Source organism: Leptinotarsa decemlineata, unplaced genomic scaffold, assembly GCF_025532065.1.
Source record: "Leptinotarsa decemlineata unplaced genomic scaffold, Ldec_3_MD MMD2_tig00000882_RagTag_RagTag, whole genome shotgun sequence".
In the NCBI taxonomy this organism is placed as follows: Eukaryota; Metazoa; Arthropoda; class Insecta; order Coleoptera; family Chrysomelidae; genus Leptinotarsa; species Leptinotarsa decemlineata.
Window position 1 is genome coordinate 4,031,988 of NW_027412556.1, and position 19,206 is coordinate 4,051,193.

The window sequence follows — 19,206 nt, forward strand, 5'->3', positions numbered from 1 at the left end:
TCACTATCTTGCACTGACGAGTGGCTAAGGAGCCCGAAACCGGTCTGCAAGTGTGCCCGTTCCAAAATTGAGGGTCGACTCTTTCAGTTGTATTGCATATGCAGGACATTTTCTGTGAAGATTCCTGCACTGACGCCTGTCGAATATAAACCAACGCCGTTAGTGGTATTAGCCAGGGGAGTAGTTGTTTTCCGACCTACTTTGTTGGTATATCCGAGACGGGTTTGAACATTTAAAGTTCATTTCTTTAGATTTATAAAGATATTTATACTATGATTTGCATAATTATCGCACCAGTTTTCCGCCTTGTTTACTTTCTTAGACATCCACCTGAGCGCTGTACTACACATTATTTGTGCTATTGCTTAATAGATGGCAGTTGCACAATCGACAATTTATATTAGAATCCATGTCACAGATTACGTCTATGTTTAGACGTTGTCTAAGGTGAATCCTTAGACAATGGTTTAGATATGAAACAGTATATCAGGTGGGGACAAATCCTAATGCGCTACAGTGGACGTTCAATTAACCATACTTTGATATTGTGTAGAAAATAGATCCAAACATCAATTCCATCAGCTCAACAGACTATCTTTTATAAATTTGATATGAGCATCTTTAAATAATTGAAAATATAACAGAGTCAGGGCCGTAGTGAAAAGAAAAACTAACTTTCGAAAAAATGAAAGCCAAGGGATTAGTTACTACTATAATATATTAATTTTCTTACTTAGCTATCTAAAGCTTGGCTGAATGCTTATGCGCGTATGCAATAAACAAAAATGAATTTTGGTAATTATAAAAATAATGGGAATTATTCTACTTTGGACCAAGGTTCTTGGTCTTCCACCATGTATAGGAATATTCAATACAAATGAAAGGAAACAACAGTTAAAAAATATTGTGCTATCGTTTTCTACTGTTATTTTTTCATTTTCACGGCCCGAAATTTCCCAACTTTTCCAAGTCGAACAAACAGCGAAAAGTTGGGAATTTTGTAAAATTGTCACTTCAAAATTTGTGGACTGTTCTCTTACTTGGGAAAAATTAAACTTTTTTGAAGTTTTCAAACAATTCAGAATTTCAAAGTATGGGATCTCTAACTTATGCATGTCGGGAAATCCCAACTTTCTCCTGGTTATTTCCTTTTTCTTATTACCTCTCCCTATCTTTTCTCTGATTTTTATTAATTTTTTTACTATTATTTTTCCATTTTCTTCACGACCCAAAATTTTCCAAGTCGAACAAGCAGGGGAGGAGGCTCCCCCCCCCCATGGCGACGGCCCTGAACAGAGTTCAATAAAAAAGGGAAATCCTTGCATGCCTGTCAGCTGTAAAGTGAAAATCTAATACAATTACATAGAAAGTGGAGAGAATTATACTTTTACGCCCCAGTGACATTTCATTTTTTTATTTTAAACTTTTGGTGGGAAATGCTTATACAAACAATTTTCATTTCAAGATACACTCTGTACCTATGTACAGTCATCACCTAAAGACGTCTTCGGGTGATGACTGACTACCAATCATCACCTGAAGACGATTCAGGGTTTATTTTCTTAATATATTATCAGCTTTTCTTTTCAACTTTAATTTTTACTTGTCATTTTAGAAATTTCAATTCATATTAGGCAATGGAAGTAATAAAATTCGCCATAAAACATTGTCAATCACATCCAAAAAAGTATTGTCCGTCTTTTGTACATGTTAAAAGATAAGATCCCATTAAATCTTAGCTCACACAAGTTTCAATGTCCGAGGATTGTCATTCATAAAGGAGCAACAGTTGATTTACAGAAAAAACACATTAAGAATTTAATTTTTTTCTTAGAAAGAACTATATTACACAAATCTTAAAAATTAAGTAAATCTGAATACTTATTCAGAATATAAAATAGTTTATCTACAAACTTAAATCAATATTGGTACAATTGAAAACACATTCCATGGTGTGGAATCACTTCCTACCAGATGGTAACAATAACTGTGTAGTAGTCATCGCATCAGGAAACAGTGAATGGTAGTTGAGTAGCGGTACATAGGCAGCAGTTATCACCCGGCCAGCAAACCACCGTCCGTGTAAAGTATTAACTGACGCTACAGCAGTTGCTATCGAAGGGCATTTGACGTAAACATTTCCTTGTGGAGATCCTTTATCAACATAAACATGAAGCACACCTCCGTGTTTGTTGCATTCTTCAATGACATCATCTCTTATTTCAATATCCCAGTGTGGATTGGATTCACTGCAAAATAGAATTGCAATACTTTTTTTATAAATCCTCTAAATTAATCCAAGGAATATTGTGCATAAAAAGTATTGAAGAAAACCTTTGATCTCTGTTGCTAGCAACTCACCTTGCCGGGTCAAACATATTACTCAACATGAAACACTGGGTGGCAATGGGCGGCGTTGAATGTGTCTGTATTTGAGGTACAACTGGCTGTCCTGTTGCCATGCTCAAAGCGTTGGCAGCGGCTTGAGGAACTTGCATTCCGGCTCCTTCGGCCAGCTTGAACATGAGCTTCAGCCTACCCGTAGCTCCCAGATCTATACCTGACCTATCAAGTTCGTCAGAATCTAAGATCGAAGGGCCCTGTTGCTGCAAATCAAGCCTCTCTGTAACATTTCCTACCTTCATTGGGCGGCCGGCCAACTCAAATCCGTTCAACTGCTCCAAAGCTTTCTTTGCGTCATCACAGTTATGGAACTGAAAGAAAAAAATGTTAAGTTCGATTGCACAAAAATACCTTTGGTTACTCACCGTGATGAACCCGTAGCCCTTTGATCTTCCAGTTTCTGGATCCTGTATAAGTTGAATACTATCTATTTTACCAAATGGTTCGAAAATACCCCTCAACATTTCTTCCGTTATATTGAAATGCAGAGATCCCACGTATAATCTCATTGGACCTGTCATTCCTTTAGGCATAAGATTTGGCATTGAGTTACCCATTCTATTTTTCTCTGCTTGTGTATGTTGTACGATTATTGGTATTCCTAGGAGTTTCTGACCTGACAAACCAAGGGCCTGCAATACCAAAAAAAAAAATTATAATGTTTAAAAATACAAATTCGTTCAAGTTTTCTGAATTTGAAAATTATTTATTACAAAGGAAGGAAGCAACCTTATAAATCATATATTTTTCAAAGGTTTGTTTGGAATGTTTTTTATTTCATTAGACATTTGACAAATTTACATAATTTCATAAAAGAATCTTTGTCTTCAAGGTCAACATTCATTATTTTAAATCATCTAAAGGAACAATTCGTTAAGGCCAGACTCAACTCCCTACACTGTAGATTAATTATTAAATTAATTATTTCTGTAATTCAAAAAACATCCTCAAAACCCGCAGCAGGTATTGATGAAATCAGAGGTGACATTCTTCGTGCTGTAGCCAACATCATATGCATCCCACTCTCTCATCTTTTAAATGAATCTTTTTTGAAGGTGAATATCCAAACAGCCTGAAAATATCAAAGTCCATCCCAGTGTTTAAAAATAAAGGTGCGAGAAACGAAATCGTAAACTATAGAAATATTAACCTACAGAGCCAAGTAGCAAAAATATTTGAAATGTGTTATAACAGAAGAGCAGTTGATTTCTTAGAATCATTTAATCTCATTTCATCTCATCAACACGGTTTCCGGAATAAGAAATCTACATTATCAGCAATTAGTGAATTGACCACTTTCATTTATAATTCATTGAATAGTAAATTACAACTGGTAACTATATTTTTTGATCTCACAAGAGCCTTTGACACCATCAATCATGCTCTTCTTATCGAGAAACTTCATCGAATAGGAATTCGTGGTATTACTAATAAGTGGATTGAATCATATCTTAGTGATAGGAAACAGATTGTTACAGTTGCGAATTCCAAATTTGACGTAACGTATGTCAGTGTTGGAGTACCTCAAGGTTCCATCTTAGGCCCATTATTGTTTATTATAATTGTGAATGACATAAAGGAAGTATGTTTAACCTTAAATTCAATAGTGGCGTATGCTAATGAAACTACATTTGGCATTAGTGGGAAAAACAGAGAATTCATAGATGTCGCTAATGAAAGTGTGGCCGAATTTCACCAGTACTGCGTGAGCAACGGACTTACTGTAAATCCTCATAAAAGTGTTTTTATGACTTTCTTACCGAAAAATATTCGTCACGATTATAGTAATCTGATAAGATTGAATGGACATTCCTTACATGAACTGAACTCAGTGAAATTCTTAGGAATAACACTGGATAGCAAGTTGACATGGGAGATACATATTAATAACATAGTAGGTAGGCTGAGCTCGGCATGTTTCTTAATTAGACAACTAAAGAATACGGTTTCGATCAGTGTCTTAAAATTGGCATATTTTGGGCTGGTTCAGTCAATATTATCTTATGGCATAATATTCTGGGGATCATCGGCACACTTAAATAATGCTTTCATTCTTCAAAAAAGGGTGATACGTTGCATGAAAGGAATACATCCCAGAGAATCGTGTAGGCCTTATTTTATTGAATTAGGCATCATGACACTACCATCTCTTTATATATATTTGTTAGTATTAGATATGACAAATAAAAAATTGGTAAGAAATAATGAAATACATGGTTATAACACTAGGAATAGCAATCATCTTCATCAATCGTTCTCTAGACTGACAGTGGGTCAAAATTCTAATCATTATCAACAGATAAGATTCTATAATAAAGTTATAGACATTTTTGGTCATATAAGAAAGTTCAAGAAAATAAAATCTTTATTATCAGACTATTTGTTAAATATGGCATTTTACTCCACAGAAGAATTCTTAAATATGTAGAATTTATATGTTTAGTATGTATAATATTTGTATAGATGTATGTAGTGGGCCTATGTTTAATTATTTAAAGTGTGTATACACATATATTATGTTCATAATTTTAATCTAATCCTATTTTCTGACAAGTCCAACAGACTCTATACATTGTTTTTCTTTTTTTTTCTTGCAATTGTATTGGAGTTTACAGTGATGAATAAATTGATTTTGATTTGATTTATGGTCTGACACCTATCAGAAAACAGCTACTCCCCTGGTTAATACCACGAAGGTCCTTGGATTATATCGGACAGGTGTCTTCACTATATGTGATAAGATTGATAAGGTTGTTTCCATTTCAAATGGTTCACACTATTCAATCAAGTTTATCAATATGATATCTCATGGATATATGAAAAAAACAATCAGAAAACACATACCAATGCAACGCTTTCAGGATCTTTGAATTCAATATAAGCAATACCCTTAAATCTTCTCGTCTTATTGCACACAATCATCCTAACGTCACGCACTTTACCGACTGAGCTAAAAAAGTCCTCCAAGTCTCTAGCACGTATCCTCTGAGACAACTGCATTACAAAAACCGTCCTTGCATCCCTTTCTTCGGGGCTCAACTCCTCTAGAGGAGAAGTGCTACGAACGCCAATTGGAGACGAACGCCCCCTTTTAGGAAATATCGGTCTTGTGGGTATTGGAGAAGGAGAACGCTTCTTTATAGGGCTGACCTTGCGCTCTCTGCTACGACTCTTTCTGTCGCGCCTCTTTCTATCTCTGGACCTGCTTCTTCTATCCCTAGACCGGGAGCGTCTATCTCTGGATTTAGACCTACGATCTTTGGATTTGGAAGACCGCTTGCGGTCTCGAGATCTTTTTCTCTTTTCTGGCGTTCGACTTTTTTTTCTGTCCCTACTACTTCGCCTACTGTCTCTGGGCCTGCTTGTCCGACTTCTGCTCGAACTTCTCCTCGATCGACTGGAACTCCTCCGGCTACGACTGGAACTTCTTCTTTTCTTTCTACAAAAGTCAGAAATACATTCAAAATAACCCTCAAGTAAAATTTCTTTTGTCAAAGGAAACCCTTTGTTTGAACCCTAAATGAAAACTAAATGACTGATTCAATCTCATCAACAATTTTTGAACTGCTGGACTGATTAGACGTTAAAAAAAAATAATAAAAAAAATTGTTTGATGTCTAAACAGGAATAAATCCCAATAACAAGACATATTAATATTATTAACAAGCACGTTACAGTTTATATCTGCCTATATACACACAATACACATACATATATACATACATATACATATACATGAATACAATACTAGAAACACCTGAAGCGAGTAAACAAAAAATAAAATAAAGTAAACATTTAGGAGAGTTAAGCAAAAAATATGTTTATAATAAATGTCAAGATTTTCACAGAGTTGATTGTAAAGTTTGCTCATTGCAACAACTGGTGACTTGAGTAATATGTTTGTTCTAGAATTTGGTAGATAAAAAGTCAGTTCATTTCTAGAATTGATTCGTGGAACATGAAAGTTGAAGTGGGAGAGTAGTTCGGGACAGTCAATAAGGTTATTCACTAGTTTATAAATGAAAAGTATAGAGTAGTAGGTTCTTCGGTTTTGAAGGGATAATATATTAAATTTATTCAGTAGTATTCTGTTGTCGATGCCTTGTTCAGGGTAAACTCCTTCTAGCTTGTAAGTAATATATTTCATGAAGCCTCTTTATATAGACTCGATTTTGTTTATGTGGACATTGTATATGGGTGACCATATAAGGGAGGCATATTCCAGCCGAGATTTGACGTATGCATTGAAAAGAGTTAAAAAACTGTCTCTGCTACGAAAGTTCTTACAGTTACGATAAATGTTTAAGGGTGTATTTTGAGTATTTACATTTGTTTGTATTGAGGGGAAGATTATTTTCGGTACACCAAATGTACAAAAAGTCAAGGTCTTTTTGTAAGATTAAGCAGTCCTCCTGTGACGTAATGGGCCGAAAGATTTTCAAATCATCTGCAAAGAGTAAGAAATTGCTACAGAGAGTATTTCCTATGTCGTTAATGAAGAGCGAGAATGAAAGAGGTGCTAAATTGCTTCCTTGACGGGCACCACTGGTTGCAATAAATTGGAACGACTTGTGACCCCTATAATCTACGAATAGGATACGTTCAGTTAATTATGAGCGGAAAAGGTTCAAGAGTTGGGAGTCGAATCCATATTGGTGAAGTTTATTGATAAGAATGTTATGATCCAACTTGTCAAACGCCTTTGAGAAATCTGTGTAGACAGTATCTACTTGTAGGTTATTATTAAGTGCATTACTTACTTACTTACACAAAATTCTATTATTTTCAAAAGCAAGAAGTTATTTAACCACCTTCCCATTAATTTAAGGCGAATATATAATGGAAAGAAATTCAGAAAGAAAGTGAAAGAATACCCCCTATTATAGTGGGGACGGATTCTACCAAGGCTCTATCAAATAATGGACATGTAGCTTTGTGTAAACAAGTTATTGAAACCAACACAAAATGGCTATCAATGTTCATTATGTAGAATTATATATTTACGTTTACTTAATATTCATAAATTCATGTACTTATATTTGTAGCTGTTCAGCTGGACTTGATATTGTTCTGTCCATATACTCTGCTGCGGTGTTCAAGCATTAAGTTTATACTTGTTAATTGTCCCTTATACATGTTTTACTTTACTAGACTTTGCCAATAAGATGTTTATATCTTGGGTAATAAAGCATATTTTGATTTGATTTGATTTGATTGTGTGAAGCACACAAGACGGATTTCCACCAAAAGGACTCGCGACTAGTTTCGTTAAACAGAAACAAAAAAACTTGTTTCAGTATCGAAAATAAACTCAAATTCCACCAAACAGACAAAAGCTAGTCCAAGTCGGATGTTTTGTTCGTTTGGTGGAAATCCGCCTTTAATGTTGGTGAATAGCTCTCAAGTAAAAAGTCCCTGTCATTGACTATGATTTACAAACAAAAAACAATTTAAAATGTACTCACTCAGAAGAACGACGTTTCCCAATGTCCCCATTTCCTCTAGATTTTCCATTGATTTCATCCTATGAACAGCAGAAAGTGAAGAGGCCACACAGGTGAGGAAAAACAAAAAGCATTAATAATATTCAAATAATAAAAAGACAACCTACCACTTTTTTTACAATAAACATATTATGTACTTCAAAATTCACAATCATGTTCCAGTTGAAAGACGAACATGTTTGCGAATGTACAAACTCAAGATTTGAATAATTTTAATATTAACTTTTTTTTGCTGATGACGCTGGGGGTTTTTTGCTGAAACAACAATTGCTGTCTAGCCGGAACTAGACTTACCGTCTTGGTGACTTTACAAAGGAACGAAGTGGAAAAACTTGATCCAGATCAAAAATTCTGAAAAAATACACCGAATGAGACCACATTCTCAATGATTATGTGACTTATTTCTTAATTCCTTTCCCTTACTTTGAGCGAGTTTTGGCTACGGACATCCAAACATGTGACAAAATAAGATTCTAAATTTAGCAAAATCAAATTTTCAATATTAATTTTCATGATGAAAAATAAAATTTGACTTGGTGAAATTTTAAAAGCAAAAAATGTTCGCAAAACCATGTTCATTAGAAAATCACTACTGAAAACTAAATTCTAGAACTTGCAATGACTCATAAAATGATTTTCAATCAAAATAGAAAATAGTACAATTCTGAAAATCAGTGAAGAGGATAATTGAAAAAAAAATATATTTTTTACGATATTCCTCAGTAGTTGTGGTTTTTACATTTATGAAACAAAATTGTGTTAACATTATGAAAATATTTATATTTCTATTCCTGTGAAAGTGTCATTTATTCAATAGAGTGGTTGAGATATCAATTGAAGACCCTTTTTCCAATCACCAGAACTACTTTTCTCGATACGTGTTTCACCAACCATTTCTGGTGTTTGGGAATAGTGTTTGTTTTGGATTTATTCTCTGGCAAAGGTTCCAGTTTCATCCATTGAAGAAATAGGAATCTTAAGAAATCAATGAATCAAGTCATATTAATCCAATAGTTTGGCTAATATAAAAAATATATATGCAGGATGAAAATATTTGAATATTTATAAATTTAGTTCTACTTCAAATGTGTATAGCTCGTTAGCTATACATCAGAGGAATGTCCTGACAGATTTCCGCAGCTATCCCATCGAATATTATTCAGTTTGCTTTTGTTCAGCAGCATCAGAGCTAATACTGATCAACTTTACATGTCTTCCCAATTTTCAGAATTGTCTGTCAATATCAAATAAATAACGTTATTTTCATTGCTCTGTAAATAACTAAAGAAACTACAATGGTGATTTGGTTATCAACACAACTCAGCAACAGAAATATCTATACCTGTTGCTCAAAAAAAGCGGCATCTGATTAATTGATGGTTATTTGTATTTTGGATAAATGTGGTTTCATTTTTTTTATATTGAGAATACTTTATATAAAAACTCTTCATAAAGATATGTTTCCCACATTTTCTGTTTAATAATTAAGTGGTAGAAAGCCAAAAGTTTCTTCCCAAACAAACGAGTCTCCCTCAGGTTAAACACACTCATACATTATGTTGTCCTCTTTACAAAACCAATTACTTCATTCAGTGAGTGATTTTTCAGTCGACTGGCAAGAGTGGTGCTCTGTTAAACAGCTGAAAACCCCATCTGATACGCGGCGAGGCAGACACAGAATGTCTGTCATATGAAAAATAATGTACTCCAAGGTTGACAGACAAAGGTACATTTTTCTCAATCTAGTGGGGAAAAGTAGGCATTTCGGAGATGTAGGAAGAGCTTTCTGAATTCCGTTATGGAGATAATTATCAAGTCTTTTCCTAGATTTGACAAGCTGTACTTTCAATAGTCAGAAAATAAAATAAAATAGACTGATCCTTCTCCCATAAGCAACAGGCAACACAGAAAAGTCAAACTGAAATATTTGTAAAATTGGTGAAAAAATGGATAAACACACGTAAAAACTGAAAATTGAAGCTAAAATTATGTTAGATCGATGTTTCAGCTTATTTTTGACCAAATGAATGAGTGTATATGATTTGAATTTATGCAAGATTCAATAGTTCTCTTAGTATATAAAGGTTAATTATAGGCTCCTTGTAATTTAGGTTGAATATAAACAACAATGAATTTTTTGCCATTTCGCATATTGGAATGAGATATTGAATTTTTGAGTAAACCAGCGTTTCCCAAACTTTTTTGCCTGGGGACCCACCTTCATTGTGGATTTTATTTTCGTGACCCACAAATTAAATAATATCAAGTATAATTACTATCACTGATATTTTTATTATTATCGTGAAAGTTCACTATTGAGGAATATACCTCTAAAAGAAAATGGTAAAGAAGATATAGTTGAAGATAAAATACAGTACGAAAAAATACTTTTAATTCAGAATATTAAAACTAAACAAATACAAAAAATGAAAATATGAGACTTTTGTAATCAATGTGACTTATGGAGCTGGTGCTTATGATTTACTAGAGACTATAGCTGGGTTGAGAGTTGAAAGCTTTAAACGCAGGTTACTTTCCCCACAAAGCCTTTTAAGGCTATGTTCGAAAGAACTGGAAACTCTCCCCTAGCCTTTATCCAAAATAGGAAAAGCAATTCAAAAGTATTAGGTGTTTTAATTTGTTTCCGTGCTCCATCCAGATTGCTCCCGCAACCCATAGTTTGGGAACCACTGGAGTAAACTATAAATAAATTAATTTCACTTTTGTAATACACACGTGGGGTTTCTGAAAATTTCGAGAAACTGAAACCACAATGATATTAGATGAAGGTTTCTCGATTCCTGGTGGACTACTTACACTGTGAATTAAGATGCAGTTACTAGAAAACAATTGTAATTTACCTTAGATCGTTACGATTTAAAATCGCCTTAGACTATAAAATAGAATCTTAATCCTAATACACTGGTACAAGCGATAGAGTGAAACCTAGAATGAAGATACTTTAGTTATACGATCAGCAGGGCCCAATCACTAATGGTGATTGGGCCCTGCCCAACCTAGTTTCTAGGTTTCACTCTATCGCTTGTACCAGTGTATTAGGATTAAGATTCTATTTTATAGTCTAAGGCGATTTTAAATCGTAACGATCTAAGGCAAATTAGATCTAAAACTTTGCTGCAACTTAGTTGCACCCCGTACTAGAATTGTAATTTACCCAAAAAAATGTCTGTTGCCAAAGAATTAATATTCATAAGAAACCAAACAGGCCTTGTGGTACTGCATGTATATTGTTATTTCAATAAATCAGTCATCCACTGTAAAGAATAATATTCGATGACTAAATTATCATTATCCTACATTGTATCATTATTATACTACATAACAATTTCACATAATCTAACATCTGAATGAGAAATAGTAAAACACTTGTACGACTGAGTGTTCGGTAGTTTTGGATGCATAAGTACACTGCAAGTTCTAGAAAAAATACTTTCCTTTTCAAGCCAAAACCCTCACAAATTTTCATATGCATTCTGTTTAAAAAAACAAGAGTAATTCTATTTTACTAGTTTCCAAAACTCCACCTCATGTATAATTTGTGCAGTGAGAGACCAATCGGTTGATTGGTATGTGGCATTGACGCTGCATTCTGATGTCCACTTTCACAGCAACCCTATGATGAGAAAGTACCTATGAGCGTTTTTATAAAAATATGGAATATCATAATTTTCCTTTAACAATATTAAAAATAATTACAAAAATATGAGATTATCTACAACTGTCATTACTGACAAGGGTAAATGACACCCAATTTAATATAGTTAAAATAAAACTTAAACTAAGGTGTATCTGTACCTGGGTTTTGAAGGAGCCGATAGCCCGAAATAAAGCTCATAAGTCTAAAATATAAAATTAGGTTTTGATGTAGAAGTTGTACAAAATTATTCAAGCAATGCAAATGGCTGTCTCAATAATTGTCTGAACACACAATATAAAAAGTTCAATGATTTGCCATTTGGATTACTATATGAACATACATGTGATTTATAATCAAATAGTTTATATAGTAAAAAAATATACAAAACGTCACTTACATCCTTCCGATAGGGAGCCTCCAGCATTGCTTCAACATCTAGATCTTCTGCCATTTTGCTGAAAACATTGACAAAGGTAAATATTGAAAACTATATTTTCAGTTGTTGCTTGTTGAGAGAAATTAACAACTCGTAAAAAAGTATTCACCCTAGCGGATACCCGTAACAAATTTCTTCTATTTCGCTTTAATCGCCTTATCAATAGAATGACTGACTGACAATATGGCCGTATCAACTTTTATTCCGCCCCAGCTCTGCTTTCTACCTGCTCAACTCCGCACTACAAATGTCAGATGTCTGACGACAGATTCCTGTTTCTGATTGGTCCAAATGTGACAAATTACGTTTACACCAATCACAATTTTTCCTAGTCCACCATACAGTTTTGCCACATGACATATTATTTTCGTACTAAAAATAGGGAATAGATCCGGGTAAGGATTGTCAACCAGGTATCAATGTTGTCAACATTGCGTAAAAAAATACCTCCTCTTGAATTCAATTTATTTTATTAGGTTCGAAATAAGCATGCATCTTAATTTGGAGTCATGCATTTTTTCTGTATTAGCTACTTTGTTTATTTGTTATAGGTACAGAGTAACCAACTTAAATAAAACACGTATCACTTATAAAATACTTGTTGATATGAGACATGGATTGGAGGTTACGAAATAGATCCTACTTTAGTTGCTTCCTGCGTGACATCAGATTTTGAAAGTTAGTAATTTTTATTAAGTTTAGCGACTAAATACAGTGTGATTAGATGGCAGATCATTGAGAAAATCTTCTTCTTTATTATTTACCTGGCAAATTGAGCATCAGCCACTTTTAACTGAATAATAACAAGAATGAGGAACCGATATATAACTAAACCTCTGAATTGAACGACATGTTCCGAATTTCTTCCCGATCAATCTCAGGTTGAGTCTTTATGAGTTGAAACTAGAACTGAAACTGCAGAACGTGAATATTGAGAATACAAATTTGATAAAAAATGTTTACGAATTCTTTTAGTTTTCAGTATCAGTTGAAACATCTTCTATACAGATGGAAAGACGAGTTTTATTCTCCTAGTTTGTATCTGGAAGAAACTTCTGTAAATGCTTGAATATCATTGTAGAATTTTTACTGATGCATTCAATTTTTTCATATTTCTATGAAAGCTGTCCACATTCTATACAAAGGTCGAAAGGTCTCTTCCAAAAATTTCCCAATTGAGTTAGTTTTAAATAATACTTTTTTGTGGTAATATTTTATAAATAGTGCTGCCAAGAAGTCTGAAAGATTTAACATATATTTTTTCAATGATAAGGAAAGCAAAAACGTGTTGAGAAAATCATAATTAGTTTGATTCTCATTTCAATGATATTATTTGCTTAACAAAATCAATTTGTGGTGGTGTTCTTCAATAAAGGCAGACTGTGTATATGATAAGATTACTGAGACTTTTATAAATTAGGAATAATATCACTGTAATTGTACCTTCATGACATATCTTGGTGAGTTCTCTAGTTGCACCGGCAGATTTTCAGAGAGGCGGTAAGTAGTAAGTACCTCGCTCCTGTTATATTCTTGTTATATGGTGCCACACACACACACGCCTGATACAGTGATACAAAATAAAATGTGTTTAAATGAGAATGGAACACCATTTCTCAAAGTATATTGTTAATAAACTCATATATTCATAATTCTAATAACGTTTATTTCGCCATCTTTTCTTGATACAACAATAATAATTACTAACTCTAATTCTTCTTCTCTTTTTCTATATATGTTTTTCATCGTCACCGACCAAACTGATCGGGAGCGTTCCAAAGAGAGCACGATATAAATGTACAGTATTCCAACATATATGATATGTAATACGAAGCGCACTGGTCAAATGCGCTTGATTAAGTAAGCACGATCATAATAATAATACGAAGAAGAACTTCATTTTGGTTTTTGGTTTATATTTACATAGGTAAGATCATTGCAACGAAAATTCGTGAATATTGAAAGTATTTGCATGTCGGCTCTCGTCTTAAGTCGAAACATAAAGAAATGAATTTGCTACCAAAATCAAAAGAAGAATTTAGTCAAAAAGACTATTGGGATACCTTTTTCCGTAAAAGAGGTGCTAAAGCCTTTGAATGGTAATATCAAATAGAATTTGTTTGGTAAATCAAACTATATTGTTTCAATTTCAGGTATGGTGAATATCCTGAGTTATCCGAATATCTGCATAAATACATTAAAAAACAAGATGAAGTTCTCATAATAGGTTGTGGAAATTCTAGTTTGGGACGAGATTTATTTGATATTGGATATGAGTAAGTTCTGTTCTTCAGTTGAATGATTCTTCAACATTTTAACTTGTTTTCAGCAAAATAACAAATATTGATATATCTCCTGTAGTCATCAGACAAATGTTATCTCAACAAGAAAAAGAGCGGGTGAATTTGAAATACATACAAATGGATGCTTTGAACATGTCTTTCACGAATGATGAGTTCACTGTTGTTTTGGATAAAGGTACATTAGATGCAATAGCACCCAATGATTCAGAGGCAACTTTATTAAAAGTAAAAAGCTACTTTGATGAGATCAACAGGGTACTCCGAATAAGAGGTCGCTATATTTGCATATCACTATTACAGGAGCACATCTTGAGATCTATTTTAGATTTTTTTCCAAAAAACAATTTTATGTTCAGAGTTGTGAGGTGTTTTGAGGCAGAACAAAAAGCCAGTGAGAGTGGAGAGAATACTATGCCAGTATTCATGATAATTTGTACTAAATTCAAAGACTTGCCCAGTAAGGTATTGTGGATTTTTCATTTATTTATCAAAGTACTCATATGTTTCGATAATAGTGAAGTTACGGTAAATTAGAGTATATCTTTCTATTTCTCCATCTTGATACAAAAAACATAAGATTTCATGTTTGTAGTTTGTGTGGTGTTTCATTTAGCGGAAAGCTAAATTTTCAAGAAAATGTGTATGATAGAAAGTTTTAAAAGGAGTAATGAACTTTTTGGTGAAAATTCTGAAATATACAAACATATACATTTCTGGATACTGAGCATTTAGACCATGATTTCAAAAATAAGGCTATTTTGGCGAAATAGAAGCTTTTTATTCCATGAGAATATTCGAAATGTGATTTTCAATTTAGTGGTGTGAATCAAATATTCATTGAATTTATGAATGACTAGTTTTTCTTTGCAGGTGTTGGAGGTGAACTTGAGTGCATCAGAAAAAATGCAGCGCTCTGAGACTGAAGAGAATGTGATTGCACAAGTACTGAATTCCCAAAATGCTGCTCTAATTTGTTCTGGTCTGAAACGATCTTCGATAGCAGAAGAAAACGAAGTCGTTTTAGATTTGTTTGAACAAGGAGTAGAGATTCCAAGATTTACTGTATATGTTGTCGATGTTCCTCCAAAAAAGAAAAATTCCCAATACGCTGGTTTTATCGTGCCTGAAGGGAGGTGAGAAATTGTTGGTCAACACATAGTTAGCACAATGGCATCAGTTTTCGATATATCCCGTTTATCTGCCTGATATGAAATATCCAATATATTAGTTTCAACTCTCATATAAATGAAAGGTGGAACTGGAATCCTTGGCGTAGGATAAATCCAAAACGAGTAATGTTCCCTAACAGCAGAATTGCTAACAAGTCTGATACACTACTAATAGTGTACTTCAGCTCCTAGTGAAACATGCATCAAGAAGAGTGTTTGCAATTCTGGTGTTTAGGAACAGTACTTGTTTTGGTCTCATATAAATGTTGAGAGAAAAAGCACGTTTCATTCACTCGAAATTCATGCTTCAGCTGTAAGAAAGGGGGTTTGAAATAAGTAACGACAAATCTTCAGTTGCATCAAAACCATGTGATGATGCAGTTTGGCGATTTTTATGGCAATAAACCAACCGGAAAGTATTTTACTACTTTATTCACCGGATATATACTTTGTTGTCTTCAAAATAACATTACTGCCTTGTTAATTGATTTTGTGAATAGTCAGAATGGGGGTTACCTAAAATATTGTAACCAACTGTATTCTGATCATTTGACCAGTAACACGATTCTCTTTTGCTTCAATAAACAAGATGGTTTTAGCATTTATATTTAGTATGTTTAAAATTTTCTTGGTTCATTGTTGATTGTACTTATAGAGAAGCCGAATGGTTATTTTCTACAAAAGCTGGAAGAAAAAAATTAGTTGATGTTACACAATTCAACAGATTGGCAATCATAACCTTACATAGGGAGCACAAATATGAATCTTTTGAAGCAGTTCAGAAGGAGTTATCTGATACAGTATGTAACTTGGCCCCATCGCATTTGAAAAATAAAAAGGTAAGTTTTCAAACAGAAGCTAATCTTGAATGTTATCAACATTCTAAATGATCTCTTTACAAAGATGTGTAGATCGTGAAGAAAAGTAACTTATAGCACAAACTGGAAGGAAAAATCCTCTTGAAACAACTACTTTTATATAAACATTGAATTACACAAAAGAAAAAATACTTTCGAAACAAATACTTTTAAATGAAAACTTTTTCTTATCCAGTTTCTACTCAAAACATTCATTATTCAATTGAATCTCATTATTCACAATATGAAGAAGGTAAAATTTCACTTACATCGATGTTTTGGGCTCCGATAGATAGGTATGTTAATTTACTTCACAGAAAACAGTATAATACGTTGTCTGTAAAAGTACGTCACAAAATACAAAATTTTAAAACAACATACATTTCAAGAATATGGAATTTCATTGTCTGTATATATAAAAGTAGATGCTAAAAAAATTGATATTGAAATGGGGGATTCTGTTTGAATTTAATAGCTTGGTAGATGGTGCTACGCTCATACAGAACGTTTGTGTGAATGAGTAATTTTTGTTTGTACCGTTAAAATAGTAATGAATATTATGATTCCTCCACGACATTCATTTTCTGGAGACAAAACTGAAGATTTGAAATGTAACATTTTTTTATACTTCATAATTACTTCTGTTTCAAGATAGCGTTTCTATCCCTTGGATCTGATGTGGGTCATCGAATAATAAGACACAAAGGCCATTCGGAGATCTCAGGAGAATACGTAATAGAAGATGTTTTGACAGAAAATGAAGAAAAATATAGAAGATTATTTTTCATGAGTTCTCAGCTAGTTATTCAATCGGAAGCCAAATTGAGAGCTATTAAATCTAGAAGAGGAGCCGTAAAGGAAGTTATCGATTTGATGTATCTCACTTGCAGACATCATATTTACATGAGCATGGCAACGTATGTAGCATGTAAGAATAGACACAAAGCTTTGGTAGCTGTAGTAGGACTTGGTGGAGGTGGATTGTGTTCATTTCTGCACAAATTTCTGCCTAAAAGTTGTTTCCTTGGCATTGATATAGACAAGGATATGCTGAATATAGCTACCAACTGGTTCGGTTTCAAACAGGACGACAAACTCAAGGCTAAAATTCAAGACGGAATAGAGTATTTGAAAGAAACTGCTGAAAAAGGTATACATTCATTCATAATCACATACAATAATAATGATTATCAAAAATTAGTCTCCCTCAGATATGATACTTTCCAATCCTTGAAGTAGTTCTGATATGTACTTTCTGGTATGTCCTTGTGCTTCCTCAGGGACTCGGTTTTTATTTCCTCAATCGTCGCAAAACGCCTTCCTTTCATGGGTCTCCTCAAATTAGGGACAAGGAAATAGTCGCAAGGGGCCATATCTGGTAAATTCGGTGGCTGAGGAACGATTTCAGTATTGTTTTTAGACAAAAATAACGAATAGGTGCATTATCGTGGTGCCAAAGCCATTACTTGTTTTTCCACAATACCAAACGTTTTCTTCGTATTGCTTCTCGCAAGATAATGCTCCTTATTGACTGTACGACCATGTGGCAAGAACTCCTGATGCACTACGGCACGGTGATGAAAAAAGGCTTCCTTTTTTTGGTCTTGGCTCTTCAATTGAAACAATTGGAGTTTGCTTTCGATGTCATAACTATATACCCATGATTTGTCACCAGTTATAACCCTTTTATACAAATCCTGAGCATTGCTCAGGGTACAATCATCGTATGCCATTGTCAACATTTCAAGTGTTTTTTTGAGAACTTAATTCCACGAAATTTGAACATTCATCTTATTTTTTGAACAGATCTTGTACTTCTGTTAATAAGTGCTCTCACAGATATATGAGAATCACATATTAGAAAAAACTTTTTGAAATAAACTGTCTCGTTGTTTTTCAAAATATTTGCCTTCAAGATTTCGATACAGTTTTGTATGCATTCTAAGTAATCTTTGAAACACATTTTCCACTTTGCAGTTGAAATCTTAAAACATTGTTATGCAAACAATTACTTGAGATGATGAAAATCGTCCAAGCTTTTTTGTTTGACACGTTTTGTCGCTTATAACAATGTTGTGAAACATGTTTAAAATTTTCATATGGTCAATCCTTTGAAACGTTTCTCGGAACTCAACCTGATGGCTGATATTCAATAAACTGATCTTTGACAATTGGTTGCAGGTGAAAAATTGGATGCACTTTTGTTTGATGCCGACAGTAAAGATTCATCAATTGGCTTGAGCTGTCCCCCAAAACAATTCCTGGATGAAAGTGTTTTAAAAAATGTTGTTGAAATATTAGGAACCACAGGTGAGACCACTCTTATTCTTTTCGCAGTTGAATTAGGAAATTTAATTCTTTTTCTTTCCAGGATTATTCATTGTGAATGTGGTTCTTAGAGATCAGTCAATGAGGCCAGAACTATTGAATAATATAAAGAAACATTTTGAAGCTATCCTCTCTTACAAGCTGCAAGACGATCTGAATGAAATTTTCATCTGCAGTAAGAGCAAGATAAAAATGGACACTTTGAAAGATGGTTGCAGAGAACTGAATAACTTTTTCAGAAAACATAACATCAGTGAAAATAGTGTAGATTTAGATATGTTCATGACCCGTCTGGTCAGTCAATCAATATTGATTTGACACAGCTAGTTTATGAAAATAAATTCGATTATCTATTAATTTGATGATCTCAAAATGTATATAATTCTAAGAAAAATTAAATAAAAAAAAATTGTTTATCCATAAGACAAGTCAGTGTTATATGACAAAAAAAAATTGAACAAGACAAAACGAAACAATACCATATATGATGGAATTGACCGATAAAAATCCATAACTTTACTAACAATATTCTATATAGGTAGTTAGTA

At 33.5% G+C, this 19,206-nt stretch overlaps 2 protein-coding genes across 2 annotated transcripts; one reads left to right on the forward strand and one right to left on the reverse strand.

Annotated features, from left to right (window-relative positions):
• Positions 1 to 1,817: 1,817 nt before the first annotated feature.
• On the reverse strand, positions 1,818 to 12,271 carry Caper (RNA-binding protein 39-like protein Caper). The gene is made up of 7 exons (XM_023158333.2): positions 12,111 to 12,271; positions 11,963 to 12,020; positions 7,869 to 7,927; positions 5,248 to 5,842; positions 2,769 to 3,035; positions 2,362 to 2,714; positions 1,818 to 2,249 (listed from the first exon to the last, which is right to left on the reverse strand). The coding sequence occupies exons 2-7, from the start codon at positions 12,014 to 12,016 to the stop codon at positions 1,961 to 1,963; spliced, it is 1,617 nt and encodes a 538-aa protein (XP_023014101.2). The 5' UTR covers positions 12,017 to 12,020; positions 12,111 to 12,271; the 3' UTR covers positions 1,818 to 1,960.
• Positions 12,272 to 13,895: 1,624 nt separating this feature from the next.
• LOC111503903 (eEF1A lysine and N-terminal methyltransferase homolog) lies at positions 13,896 to 19,085 on the forward strand. Its single transcript, XM_023158332.2, has 8 exons — positions 13,896 to 14,100; positions 14,155 to 14,277; positions 14,331 to 14,766; positions 15,175 to 15,437; positions 16,129 to 16,312; positions 16,982 to 17,480; positions 18,512 to 18,640; positions 18,702 to 19,085. The coding sequence occupies exons 1-8, from the start codon at positions 14,009 to 14,011 to the stop codon at positions 18,974 to 18,976; spliced, it is 2,001 nt and encodes a 666-aa protein (XP_023014100.2). The 5' UTR covers positions 13,896 to 14,008; the 3' UTR covers positions 18,977 to 19,085.
• The last annotated feature ends 121 nt before the right edge of the window (positions 19,086 to 19,206 follow it).